This window comes from Amphiura filiformis, chromosome 3 (assembly GCF_039555335.1).
Source record: "Amphiura filiformis chromosome 3, Afil_fr2py, whole genome shotgun sequence".
Lineage (NCBI taxonomy): Eukaryota > Metazoa > Echinodermata > Ophiuroidea > Amphilepidida > Amphiuridae > Amphiura > Amphiura filiformis.
The window spans coordinates 69,483,203-69,497,698 of record NC_092630.1 but is presented as its reverse complement, the minus strand read 5'-3'; the positions used below and the strand labels follow the sequence as shown (position 1 = coordinate 69,497,698).

General features: G+C 36.2%; 1 protein-coding gene across 1 annotated transcript in view; it reads left to right on the top strand.

The window, feature by feature from the left end:
• The window catches only part of LOC140147463 (fibrocystin-L-like), a 63,689-nt gene that overhangs the window by 45,631 nt on the left and 3,562 nt on the right, over positions 1–14,496 (top strand). Inside the window, exons 18-28 of the mRNA XM_072169241.1 lie at positions 3,833–3,960; positions 4,456–4,640; positions 4,993–5,283; positions 6,773–6,924; positions 7,449–7,571; positions 8,455–8,566; positions 8,865–9,074; positions 10,097–10,162; positions 11,248–11,393; positions 13,056–13,206; positions 13,870–14,056. Of these exons, the coding sequence (XP_072025342.1) occupies positions 3,833–3,960; positions 4,456–4,640; positions 4,993–5,283; positions 6,773–6,924; positions 7,449–7,571; positions 8,455–8,566; positions 8,865–9,074; positions 10,097–10,162; positions 11,248–11,393; positions 13,056–13,206; positions 13,870–14,056 (1,751 nt within the window). The remainder of the gene's footprint in view (positions 1–3,832; positions 3,961–4,455; positions 4,641–4,992; positions 5,284–6,772; positions 6,925–7,448; positions 7,572–8,454; positions 8,567–8,864; positions 9,075–10,096; positions 10,163–11,247; positions 11,394–13,055; positions 13,207–13,869; positions 14,057–14,496) is intronic.

Below are 14,496 nucleotides of genomic sequence, written 5' to 3'. Positions count from 1 at the left end.
AAACTTTTTGGTGGGTGGGTTCATCATGACCCGAGACAGAACAAGTTTGTATTGGTTAATGGGTCAAGGTCATCCAGGGGTCATCTGAGGTCAAATTAGTAAAAACTATCATATGGGCATGAAACTTGATAGGGTAGATTCAATATTTAGAGCCAAATTTGTGGAGGGTAATTTCGGGGTCACCAAAGGTCAAATTAGGAAAACTGTCACATCACATTGGCATGATACTTGGTGGGTACAGTCAATATTTAGAGCCAAAATTTTGGAAGGTCATTTTGGGGTCACCAGAGGTCATCTGAGGTCAAATTATTAAAAACTGACATATGGGCATGACAATTGGTTAGTACAGTCAACATTTAGAGCCAAATTTTTGAAGGTCATTTGGGGTCACCAGAGGTCATCTGAGGTCAAATTAGTTAAAACTGTCATATGGGCATGAAACTTGGTTAATACAGTCAACATTTAGAGCCAAATTTTTGAAGGTCATTTCGGGGTCAACAGAGGTCATCTGAGGTCAAATTAGGTTAAACTGTCATATGGGCATGAAACTTGGTTAATACAGTCAACATTTAGAGCCACATTTTTGAAGGCCATTTCGGGGTCAACATAGGTCATCTGAGGTCAATTAGGTTAAACTGTCATATGGGCATGAAACTTGGTTAATACAGTCAACATTTAGAGCCAAATTTGTTGAAGGTAATTTTGAGGTCACCAGAGGTCATCTGAGGTCAAATTAGTTAAAACTGTCATATGGACATGAAACTTGGTTAGTACAGTCAACATTTAGAGCCAATTCTTTTAAGGTCATTTCGGGTCACCAGAGGTCATTTGAGGTCAAATTAGTTAAAATTGTTATATGGGCATGAAACTTGGTTAATACAGTGAACATTTAGAGCCAAATTTTTAAAGGTCATTTCGGGGTCACCATATGTCATCCGAGGTCAAATTAGTTAAAACTGTCATATGGACATGAAACTTGGTAAGTACAGTTTACATTTGAGCCAAATTTTTGAAGATCATTTGGGGTCACCAGAGGTCATCTGAGGTCAAATTCGTTAAAACTGTCATATGGGCATGAAACTTGGTTAATACAGTCTACATTTAGAGCCAAATTTTTTGAAGGTCATTTGGGGTCACCAGAGATCATCTGAGGTCAAATTAGTTAAAACTGTCATATGGGCATGAAACATGGTTAGTACAGTCAACATTTAGAGCCAAATTTTTTGAAGGTCATTTTGGGGTCACCAGAGGTCATATTAGTAAAATCTGTCATATGGGCATGAAACTTGGTGGATACAGTCACCATTTAGAGCCATATTTTGGTAAGGTCATTTGGGGGGTCACCAGGGGTCATCTGAGGTCAAATTAGTAAAATGTTGTATTGGCAAGAAACCTCTGTCGAGATTTGATCCCCAAGTCAGGTAAACTTAAAAATTGGTTTGATTTACACTTATTGATTTCACGTTCAAGTCATTAACTGTTTACAAGTTAATATTATATTTGACTATTTTTGGATCCCAAAAGTTGGTTATGGACCCCTATTTTTTGGATTTAAGATAAGAGGGTCCATTTGGAGTTTGGACTCCTTACTTTTTTCTACCCCTAATTATGGTCATTTCAAAATATTATTTTATCTGTTTAGTGTTTTGTATTGCATAAATTTCCAAATTGTATGTAGCAGTTTTCTATAATTGCACAAACAGAAAAAGCTTTTATATATAGACAAGAACAGTGAATGACAGAGAGTAGGTAAATGATATTGGACAGTACGACACACTTGTGTAGTATGAGAAGAGCTTTTGCGATTGAGACCCCGAGTCATACTGTTTTTCTATTGGCTAGCCTTGAAGTGTTAAATTGAATTGAAATTTCAGTATGTGTAAATAATTTTTTTCCTTCCTTCCGTCCCAATTTTTTCAGAGCATGTTACCGGAAACATCATTTTATTTTTATTTAGCCTTATTTATATTATGGCGTAGTACGTTTTGTGCATTGCCGTCCACGGGATATTATAAAAGAAAAATCGATTTTGCCCAAACCTGTATAATAAACACATCAAGGAAATTGGTACTTGACTTGATGAATGACTCATCGTGTTGAGCGAATTGATGATGATGATAGCGATTACGTAACGCTATGACACAAGTTTTTGTACATTGAAACGCCTACAATGTTGTATCGGTAAATAATAATTAATTTAAATGATGTTGCGACGCCTATGCTATATTCCATGTTTTTGTTTACACCACGCCAAAGAAAGCGTCACATCGCCCGTCAGTGAGTGAGGATTGCCAAACCAGCGATTTGGTAGCCCAATTGGGCGACTTTTGAAGATTTTTCCCGCGACTTTTGACAATTTTCTGTCCCATAGAAACCAATGGTTAAGAAAAAAATTGGGCGACTTTTCAACATTGGCTCCGCGACTTCCGATCATTTCATGTCCCATAGAAACCAATGGTAAAGAGAAAAATTGGGCGACTTTTTCGATTATTTGACCCATAATTCGGGCTGAAATCTTTTGGCAACCGGGCCGTCACTTCCCTTCAAAGTATCCACTGCAGACAGGCGTGTAATTAATTCGGTCAAATCGGTCTCATTCATCAACAAACATTATACATTCAACTTCTATTCAACAACTATTTCACCAGGCCAAGTGTCCATGCTCCTATGTTTTCCCTTCAACCTTTACAAACCTCTACCGTCTACCTCATTTTAACTCTCTAACCTCTCACTTTCCCTTCTTACAAACATTTAACTAATTACCCCCACCCATCGACTCGCCAAATCCCCACAAGGTTCTGAACAGAAACAAAACATACATCACCCAACCTAAACCAATCAATCACAAACACCATCAATGATCACCCAAACACATGTACCATTCAGTACCAAAACAAACCACCAAAGCAGAGAACCGCGAAGCCCGAGAACCGCTCTAGTTGTGGTATATATTGTGTGTACTTTCTTAGCTGCAAGTTCCTGATTGTTGCTAAATGGTTTATATAGTGTATTTTGGGCCACAGTGGTCAGTGAATTCCTCCGAAGTGCACTAAGGCTGGTTGATTTATGCCTGTGCATAGCGTACTATAAATCACTTTGCTTTTTAACAGTTATAAAAGCTTACTTAGCTACAAATGTTTATTTTTTTGTTTTTAAAAACCTATTTCTGTAAATGCCAATTTGGATTACTTGTGTTTGTATATGAATCATGGTTTATAAACCTTAGGTGAGAGAATAAAATCTCCTCATTCTGTACATGCACATGTGCAGATTTTGTCTGCAAAGTAATGTATAATGCCCATTTACTAGCAGTCGCAGTGTGATTAATAAATCGCAAGCAAATGCTGGTATCATTTGCACAATTGCTACCAGCAGCCAGTCATGGCTAACGAGGTAGTGACAAAGTGGCTATCAAATCAACAGGCTACGATTTGATGTTAGGGCATTCTAGCGACTTAACGATCAGATATGCTCCTTGCGATTGCTTATAGTAGGAATTCCAATTGTATGAGCACAGCTTTCAACAGCTGTACTCGATACAACCACGATCGTATATCACATATTTCACACTACAGCACAAACGCACAACCTTGGATACAGTGCTAACCAATCACGAGTGTGTTGGCATGGTTGGATTCACTTCCACGTTACTCACGCACAGTCGCACACGCTAGCGTACATCGCGAAGTGTACGCAAAAAAATGTCACGCTATTGAAAGCTGCATTCATTCAATTGGAATTCCCATTATAGTATGATATGGATTCAAGAAATGTGATGGTAACCGTTCTAACCATTCTAATTGTATCGTTTGCTTTCTTTCGTCTCTTTCAGTTGTGCTTTGCTTTCAAGGGCAAGATTGGTTCTATTATTCAATTAGGTTTTAGATACCTCAACACTCAGGTCCAACAGGTTACCAATGAAGACTGGTACAAATCAGACACTTTGGATAGCTATGACGGGTATGTATCACATGCTTGTCACATGAACATCACATGTCTGTCAAATGAGCATCACATCATTGCCCCATACATACTTTGTACCTCTTTCATAAGTCTATCAACATGGCCACTGAGAGCTGGACCATGGCAGGAGAGGGTAGATAAAAATCATAGATTCTAGCTACAAAACTCCAAACCAAAGTCAACCCCAAGCATCAAACAATACTACATGCTAATGAAGTAATTGGTAGCCATTTTTGTGTGTATTTGAAGAGTTCAGATACATAAACCAATATATCCATTATGCTCAATCATAGGCAAATATAACATGTCAAATATAGAGAACATAATAATAAAATGTGCTACTTTTGGTCATAATTTTAAAAATATAATGTTGGAATTTTTCAAGTAGGGTGTCAATTTAAAGCTAGCTATGCATTGGGCAAATGTTGGTGGCCTTAACTCAAAAAGTTTTGAAATAGCATTTATTAGCTAACTTTATGTATGTAATCACAGGTACACAGGCAGTTGGGAATATGAATGTGTAGATATGTACGACTTGGTATCTAATCAAGGATGGATCAAAGATGATGCATATGGCGGCACAGGGCTGTATGTAACAAGTATAAAACTACCGACTCCTGATGCTGACAACCCACTTTATATTGATAATGTGTTTATTGGAAGTACTGATAACTCTTGTAAGTATGTGAATATAACGTAATAGTTTTTTGACATAAAGATCAATATGTTGCTTAAGCAGCCAATCACCATCCTCCAATTACTACATTTGCATTTCTTTGTTTTAAGTATTTCAAATAACATCAATAGCAACAAGTGGTTCTAGTGTAATATCAGAAATGAATAATTGTAACAAATCTCTCTGTCACTCTTTTGTATAAAATTGATACGACCATAGAAGCTATAAAATAACAGCAATAAATCCATACAAGCAAGACAGGGAGAAGAGATAGTGAGATTTGTAAAGGTTATCAAGATAAATATTTTAAGCCAAGAAGTTGCTTTATAATTACATACATTTATTTTTATCAGATACTAGAGTCCAAGCCCCAGCAGACCTAGATGGCATCGTGGTTTCCGATTTGACGGTCACCAGTACTTCACTTGGCTTTGACATCACTATGACACCAGGTAGTTGTACTTATGGTTTCCCTTTGCTGGGATTCCAGGATACCAGTGTCGCCGCCGGGTCTGCAGAACTTAACAGCGATAACGTGTTTTACAAAGGTGATGGTTTCACAATGGAGGTGACCAGGATGGCACCAGCAACAGTACCAGTCTCTGGTCCATTTGTACTTTCTAGTAATGGCAGAGAGGTTGAGGGTTAGTATTCATTTTATTTCATTTTATTGCATTTATCTGTATTGAATTGCATTGCAAAGCACTGCTTTTTATTTATTACATTACACAAACTGTAGCTCTTGTAAAATATACACTACTACTACTACACCACAGACCTCACCACATTGCAGTACTGAAATCTCTTTTGTATCCGGTCAAGGTCACAATCGGATACATAAATATATAAACGAAGTGCAACACCCAGCAATCGTTATGCAATTGTGTTTCTACTGGCAAAAATACCAGGTGTCACACTGCGTGATCTACCTCATGAGGTCATTAATGGTGGCCGGGTGGCTACACCATGTTACTTCTAACTGATCTGTTTCTACTGAGCATGTTAACCGGTAACACTCTAAACTAAACTGCATCACCCGGCAACATGTAGCATTTGTGTGAAGGTCTGTACCTGGAATACATGGTTGTTTGATGTTTCATACAAGCAGTTAATACAAATAGTATATTTTGTATTATGTTTTCATCTTTCTCGTATGTAAAAATAACTGACATATATATCGCTCGGAAGTTGTTACCATGTTCAGTGTCATGTCGCTGTCATTTCAACCCAATGCAAGTTGCTCTGTGATTTTGGCCATGACTGTATCACCAGTAGCATTTGCACAATGGCTATTAGCATTTGATCACCAACTTGTTGTGTCTCGATCACTGCAACTGTTAAAGGCCCTTTCAGTGATTTCACAGGAACATTTAAAAAATGGAAATTTGTCAGAGTTGCTTAGAAATAAAGAATAAGTCTACAGAATTTCATTAAACCACTTTTCCCTGAATACATCGACAAATTAGTCAAAAACAGAAGTTTTAGAAAGGTTTTCTACTTCAACTCAGATCGACTCGAGAAAATCGAGATTTTCAGTACAGTGCGCCACCAATCGACTGGAAAAACTTCCTAGTCCAGTGTTTCTAACACGGGGAAGTAGAGTCTAAATTGATTTAAAACAGACGCTTAATTTTGTAGTAGAAAACAAAATAAGCAATTAAACATGTTAAAGGTCACCGAGGCAAACTAACGGTCAATTCAAATATGAAAAACAGTTAAAATTGTGTATTTTGTTTAAAATAGTAGCTACTGATGTAATAAGTAGTAGAAACAATACGCAACGCGTGTTGGTACGTGGAGAGTGAGCTCTATTTTCTCTGGTGAGCTTCTTTCGATCTCGAGTCGGACTTTTTGTACTGTCAGTATCAAAAGTCCAGAATCATGCAAATGCTTTATTTTGTCTAAAATACACGGCTTTTCGACCGAACCACTAGCAGGCTATGTTAGCACATCTATGCCAATTACAAAGGTACCAAAATCTGAATTTTGATGATTTTTACGATCGTCCGGATGAGCAAATCACTGAATGGGCCTTTAATATGAAACCGCCATTACTGTGTCTGTAGTACTTATAATGAAAACAAAATATATAATGGAGACTAAATGCAGCATGTACTTTTCATCTTTTGACAGTTTCTACCAGAACATCAGCAAATCAGATGAAAGAAGTCTTAGAATCTTTCCTAGATACAGGCACTGTTGTCGTACATAAAGAAAGTAGTTGCTATGAGTCTACATGGGACATAGAATGGACAACCAAAGGTGGCCGACAACCAATCCTGGAGGTATTATAATCTTATGTGTTCTGGATTTGATTAGTAAATTTCAGTTTTAAGTTTTGATATGATATACAGTTTATAAACTTTGACTATTTTTTTCTTTGTTAGCTGATTAACATTAAGGGCCTAGAGGCTTCTTAGCTGTCAATGGATTGGTATTGTTAGTTGTGGTATTCAATGCATTTCATGCATGGGTACTAAAATACTGGATTGTCATGCATGAGGATTGGGATGCATGAGGACCAACGTTTGAGGCCAAGTCAGATCAACACAATGATCATGTGTGCTGCAAATGCCTACATGTATTTTATTTTCATGAATTGGCAGGCAAGATTGAAGAGTAACTGCTACCACCCACATAAATTGGGATTAGGGTTAGATTTAAGGATAAGGGGATGGGTTAAGATCAGGTCTAAGCATATTAGTGTGAGATATATAGGATTATACTTGGGTGTGGCAAGCACTATTGTATGGTTGCTCCCAAGAACTTTGTCGGGTCATATTAAGTATATATTCTTGTTTTATTCTAGATCAATGGGACAGAACTCCAAGGTACTAATGTTACCGCTGAAGTAACAAGAATTGTTGAAGGCAGACTATTTATGGCACCCATACCAGGTGAATTCTTGCGTCTGCCATATGATGAACCACAGGTAATAACAGCCGGCTGCCATCTTTGTCACAGATTCAGATTGAACTTTTTCAGATTCAGATTTATTATTTTTTTACTTATTGGATACAATGGGGGTCATAAAGAAAAGGGCTACATGTCATATCAAGAAACCTTAAAAACATAAATCAATGAAAAGATTAAAATACAAATATGGCATGCATATGAATAAATTTAATCAAGTTACTAGACCTTGACTCGAGTCTCTAATGTGAATTCCTTATAAAATGTTTCTTATACATTGTCCCATTATATTTCATTTACTTGTTACTAAAGTTGTTAAACAGGATGAATTGAATTTAAGGACCTGAAGTATACATTTATGTTCAAGAGTATAACCATCTAGACTAATACAGACTATCTTTCAACAGTCCAAGTCCCTGTGTTTTGTGCTGTGAATTCTCGCATATTCATGAAGGCTGATTGTTTGAATCACACCAGCGCTGCATGCCTTCGCATATCACGCGATAGAGCTTTGCGTATCTTCGGTTTATGAAAGACTGTAAAAAATGATGTATGTACGTAGCAGTTTCATCTGTCGCACTGACGATCGGTCCTCATTATCTGGTGATGCTAAGACTTTAGCTGTTTGTGGTTCATCTTTATCTCTTTAGTCCATGAGTTTGACACAATGCAATATATCGGCTATGGGCTAGTCTACTCTTGACACTACTTGTTGGACCCATCGATGTATTGCTCAGTAATGTTAAATCAATATGGCACAATTTGAATTTGTAGAAAACTGTTGTGTGCTTTTCTAAGAATATTTTTGCTTAAACACACAATGTACGTAGCAATTAAAAACAAGTGATTTAATACCATTGCTTTGTTGCCTGTTTGTTTGTTTGTCTGTTTTGTTTGTTTAGGTGGAGGTTATGGTGAACTACATCCCATCTACTTGTGCTGTCAATGGATCATGTGCTTTCTCTTATGATCTTGGATCTACACCAGAAATTGACTCCATCACACCAACATCAGGTAACAACAGGTGGTGGCACTTGATCTCCACTCACTCTTGCCATGTGTCACTAACAAATTATTTACCAATACCATACATCTCAGAATAAAAGGGGTAGTTGTTCGTAAATTCTTGATAAAAATGCCACATTTCTTTTAATGGCATCTGGCATAGGTGGTAAAATGTTGGCGAAAAAGTTAAATGGCACTGGTCATTGGCATTGACAGTGTGCTAGCCACAATAGTAATCATATTAAATATAACATTTTCATTTTCAACTACTTTTTAACTTTAAATTCATGTTTGAAACTTTTTATAGGATCACAATACAATAGTACCAGCATTACAATCTCAGGACGCCGTTTCAGTGATGATGTGTTAGAGAATAACGTAACTATAGGGGGCATAGTTTGTGATGTCACCAGTGCATCGGAGACGTCGTTGGAATGTGATGTTGGCCCAGGTGCAATTGGCAATTATACAGTGGTTGTCAATGTAGATTCTAAAGGGTTTGCTGCATACCCAAATGGTAAGACAATTATGATGAAAACAATTAATTAGTATAAATATTAATGAAAAACTTGTTATATAATCCTTAGTGATGCATACCTTTCCCCACACTTATACACACTCTTGTAGATGCAATCAAGTGTGGAGTTTACAACCGTTGAAGCTCATCCAACTGACTATGGAGGTATTTGTATCACAAAAGGAGAGGTGTTATATATCCCCCTTGATAAGTTGGTATTTGTATAATGCACACACCTCCACACTTCCCCATACATGCACACTCTCTCTCTATATGGAAATAAGCCTTCCTTTGGAGGCTTTCTTGAAATATCTAGGGCCATAACTTAGGCCATAGTGTACAATCTTTCAAAATGAATTGGGTTAAATTCTTTCAAACCTTTGGCATATTTGTAATGTTTACACATGTAAAAACTTACAACTAATTGGATTCAGCCAAATTCATTATGCTTGTAGGATAACAGAGCAATGTTGATATGTCTTAGGGAACAAACCAAAATATCGATGACGCGCTATAAACGTAACTAGTTTAGTTTCTCAGCCGACCCCCTCCCTCCCTGCCAGAAACGTAATAAAGAAATGTTGAAAATTTTGACATCAGAATAATAATGACACATTCTTCAGACCTATGTTTTTGTAAAAACGTAATCGAGTATTTTTACCTCCTCCCCCCTAAACGAAACTAGTTTTGTTTATAGGACGTCATCGATCTTTTGGTTTGTTCCCTTAATAAGACATTCAATCCCTCACAGTTAAGTAGTCAAGTGGGTTGTCTTTCATTTTACCTCATTATGTCGGCTTGAAATGAATGACCAGAAAACCTTCCTGACAGTTGCTACTAATATTGTTTTATATTTTGTGGCAAAGAATAACAGAATTAATTTTTTTATATTAGGCTTTAACATTCTTAGAGAACTTGATTAGATGTTTATGGTGTTCTTTTTCTATGACAAATGCTTTGTTTGATGATTAAATTAATAATATCAGATCAAAATCAATGAATTGATATTCTTGTTTTACCAGGTGATGTTCAATTTGAGTATGAAACTGGTGTTATTGGTGTGGACCCAGAAAATGGCAGTACAGTGGGTAAGTAATTACATTTCCCAGTGGATCTACTCAGTGATTTAATGACTGCATGATCAGTCTCAAGTCTTGAAATACCAAAAACGGGGCAATTTTGTCCTTGTTTTTTTGAGTAAAAATTCATCTGAAGCTGATACATAGATATTTTTTGTTAAAGTTATATTCACATCACTATAGTCAGTGATTTAATGACTGCATGATCATTCTCAAATGGGGTTAACTTTTTTTTATCATTCAAATGTTCTCTCCTTGACAATATTAAATGGCTGTAATTTCATAAAAGTGTCCTTGAAAAACCAAATACAGGGTATTTTTGTATGCCATTTTGTCCTTGTTTTTGAGTAAAATAAGAGGTAAAAATTAATCTGAAGCCGATGCATTGATATTTAGAGAATAAAGGTATTGTTTTTAGCCCCTGGAGTGCATCTATCGTCTCATATAACACGGGTGACATCATTATTTTCAGTAAAACAACACCAAAAATAATGATGTCGCCCGTGTTATATGAGACGATAGATGCACGACGATAGATGTCACTTCTATGGCGAATAGTCTCTGTTTTATATACAGTGAAACTTGTTGACACAAAATCTGTTAACATAAAATTCCTGATAACACAAAATGTTTTCAAGTCTCAAGCATACATTTTATACATTATAAAGACCTGATAACACAAAATCCTGTTAACACAAACTAAAATCCAAGGCTGTATCAAATTTTGTTAAAATTAATGAGGTCCTGCTGTAGTTTGTTGACTATAGTGGGAATTCCAATTGAATGAATGCAGCTTTCAATAGCGTGACAAATTTTTGCGTACACTGCGTGATGTACGCCAGCGCAGCGTGTGCGACTGTGCGTGAGTAACGCGGAAGTAAATCCAACCATGCCAACGCACTCGTGATTGGATAGCATTGTATCCAAGGTCGTATGCGTTAGCGTTATGTAGTTTGAAATCGCAATATCACGATCGCGGTTGGATCGAGTGCAGCTGTTAAAAGCTGCGTTCATTCAATTGGAATTCTTACTGTAGGCAGATTGAAATAGAATTGTTTTTAACTGATGCCTTTTTTTGATTTTATTGTTTTTAGGAGGGACACAAATTACCGTCAGTGGTTATGGATTCCCATGTGATGGTGATGCTGACGATAGAGTCATGGTTGTCGTCGGTGACAAGAATTGTAGGATCTTGTCTGTCTGCTATAATGAAATCGTCTGCAAAATTGCTCTTGGAGGTGTAAGTATGATATAGTAATAGTAAATTGGATTTTTTGATATGTTATTTTTGATTTATTATGGTTTAGACAGTACTTCAACTCTCACAAAGTATGCATAATGTAATCTTTAGTAGGTCAGGCCTACTTCAACTCTCACAACGTATGCATAATGTAATCTTTAGTAGGTCAGGCCTACTTCAACCCTTACAAAGTATGCATAATGTAATCTTTAGTAGATCAGGCCTACTTCAACTCTTACAAAGTATGCATAATGTAATGTTTAGTAGGTCAGGCCTACTTCAACTCTCACAAAATATGCATAATGTAATATTTAGTAGGTCAGGCCTACTTCAACTCTTACAAAGTATGCATAATGTAATCTTTAGTAGATCAGGCCTACTTCAACTCTCACAAAGTATGCATAATATAATCTTTAGTAGGTCAGGCCTACGTCAACTCTCACAAAGTATGCATAACGTAATCTTTAGTAGGTCATGCCTACTTCAACTCTCACAAAGTATGCATAATGTAATGTTTAGTAGGTCAGGCCTACTTCATCTTTCACAAAGTATGCATAATGTAATCTTTAGTCTGTCAGGCCTACGTCAACTCTCACAAAGTATGCATAATGTAATACCAAGTAGGTCAGGCCTACTTCAAGTCTCACAAAGTATGCATAATGTAATGTTTAGTAGGTCAGGCCTACTTCAACTCTCACAAGGTATGCATAATGTAATCTTTAGTAGGTCAGGCCTACTTCAAGTCTCACAAAGTATGCATAATGTAATGTTTAGTAGGTCAGGCCTACTTCAACTCTCACAAGGTATGCATAATGTAATCTTTAGTAGGTCAGGCCTACTTCAACTCTTACAAAGTATGCATAATATAATCTTTAGTAGGTCAGGCGTACGTCAACTCTCACAAAGTATGCATAACATAATCTTTAGTATGTCAGGCCTACATCAACTTTCACAAAGTATGCATAATGTTATCTTTAGTAGATCAGGCCTACTACATTGTTTTAAAGGTGAATGGACCAAAGTGCAACTTTTCTTACATAATGAGCCATTGTCACCAAACACAGCAATGTGTTAGATTATTAACCATTTGGAACCAGCTCCCTAGTATTATCAGATCTACAAATTCTGTTGCTTCATTTAAGCACCAAGTTTTGGAGTTTTACCAGTCCAAATTTGCTCGCACCTTTGATGCAACTTCTGTTTGCACTTGGACCTCTTTTTGTAATTGTCCAAATTGCAACCAAATGTAACTTACCTGCATTTTCCCCCTCTAATTTATTTTTCCCTTCCCTTCTTTTTTGGTTTTGGTGGGCGGTCTTAGAGGTGCCTGGCACCTGTTCGCTCCAGCCATTCACTGGACTTTTTAAAACAAATGTTCCTTTCATAATATTGTGTAATTTTTGATGTAACTTATGTGCAATATTATATATTTCTTGTAATTCTGTGCCAGTGATAAAGTGTAATAAATAAAATAAAATAAATAAAATAAAATAACTGGACCAGTTGTGTCATACAAAATGTGCTACCAAATGCTTGTAAAATGTTTTAATTTGTAAAAAAACTTTTTAAGTTAATTAAAAAAGTCTTGAGGGGAAACTTGTGAACCCTTTATCATACATTAATCATTTTCACACTAAATGATTTGTCTTGTTTTGCTTTCAGGGTTCCAGTCGTAGAAAACGTTCTACTACAGCAGATGTTATTGTATCTGTTGATAATCAAGTAGTAGTTACTGCCAATGATCTCTTCTTTTATGATGATTCTCTGGTATTAACTATTACTGATTTTGAACCCAGAAACAGCAGTGTATTTGGTATGTATTGTGAATTGACATTTCATATTGAAGATACACATTTTTCCCCAAAAGACCTAACATTTTTAGGTGTTTTGGGGGAAAAAATCTATATATCTATATCAAAATTTTCAAATGATCATTGGCTTTTCCTCCCAGCTACATACACTTTAAGTAAATATCATTAGATTTATAAATTTTAATTCGAGGACTGTTAAATGTCACAAATATCAATTTTTAATTTGTCATAAAATTTGTATTGTATCGCAAATTTCAACAACAAAAAAATCAAAATTATTTGATATCAGAAGGACATTCTTCGTATTCAGAATGTAATTCGATATGTCTGATGTGCTCTCATTTCCCACAATAAAATACTGTGCAAATGTTGCTACCCCAGCCTTTAATTAGTTTGGTTTGTGTACAGGTGTATGTGCTAACCATACTTAGGCACAAGCAAACTTATTGATCAATAGGAAGCCCATTTCCAAAGTAAATTCACAGTTGGAGAGCAAAAATCTGAACTTAATATTTTTACAAAATATTTTTACTTGCAGAAAAATGTATAAACGTTTGATAGCACACATTCTGAAATATTAAATTCTAAACATATTTAAGTTTAGCCACTCTCGTTCTAATAATTGTAAAGTTAACCAGATATTACTTTTCCCCTTACCAATATAGGAGGTGGCAATTTAACCATCACAGGCTTGGGTTTCGGATCCAGTGATGCTATGGTCAACCTTGGGGATGTTGAATGCGGAGTACTCTCTCAATCCAACACAGAGATTGTGTGTTCGATTCCTGCTAACTCACCTGGAGCCTATGATGTAGAGGTGTCGGTGGTGGACAAGGGATTCGCTGATCCTAGGTTGGTAGAAAAGTGGTTGGAGAGATAACATGTTGTATACCATGTTCTGTTTAAGATAATTGAAAAATTGATTTTGGTTTGAATATATTTTGCTTGATGTAACTGATAAAAGTGAAGTGGAATGAAATTCTTGTGGTCATGTTTTCAGATTGGTACTATCACTCTATATTTCAGCTACCATATTAAATAAATTTTGTAAATGCATAGCACTGAATGGTGATTAACAAAAGTCACAGAGCAGTCGTTCATTGATTAAACGGTTTTCAACACTGTACTGTTTTGATAAGTGATATGGATACCACATTCAGAAACACCAAACCCAATGAATGACTGAAGTTTGACAAAATGTGATGAAATTCTCTTTTAAAGGGACATAGTCCAATTTTTTCATGTTCTGTTTTCTACCTGTCTTAGATTGAGGCCTACCATTAAAACAATAT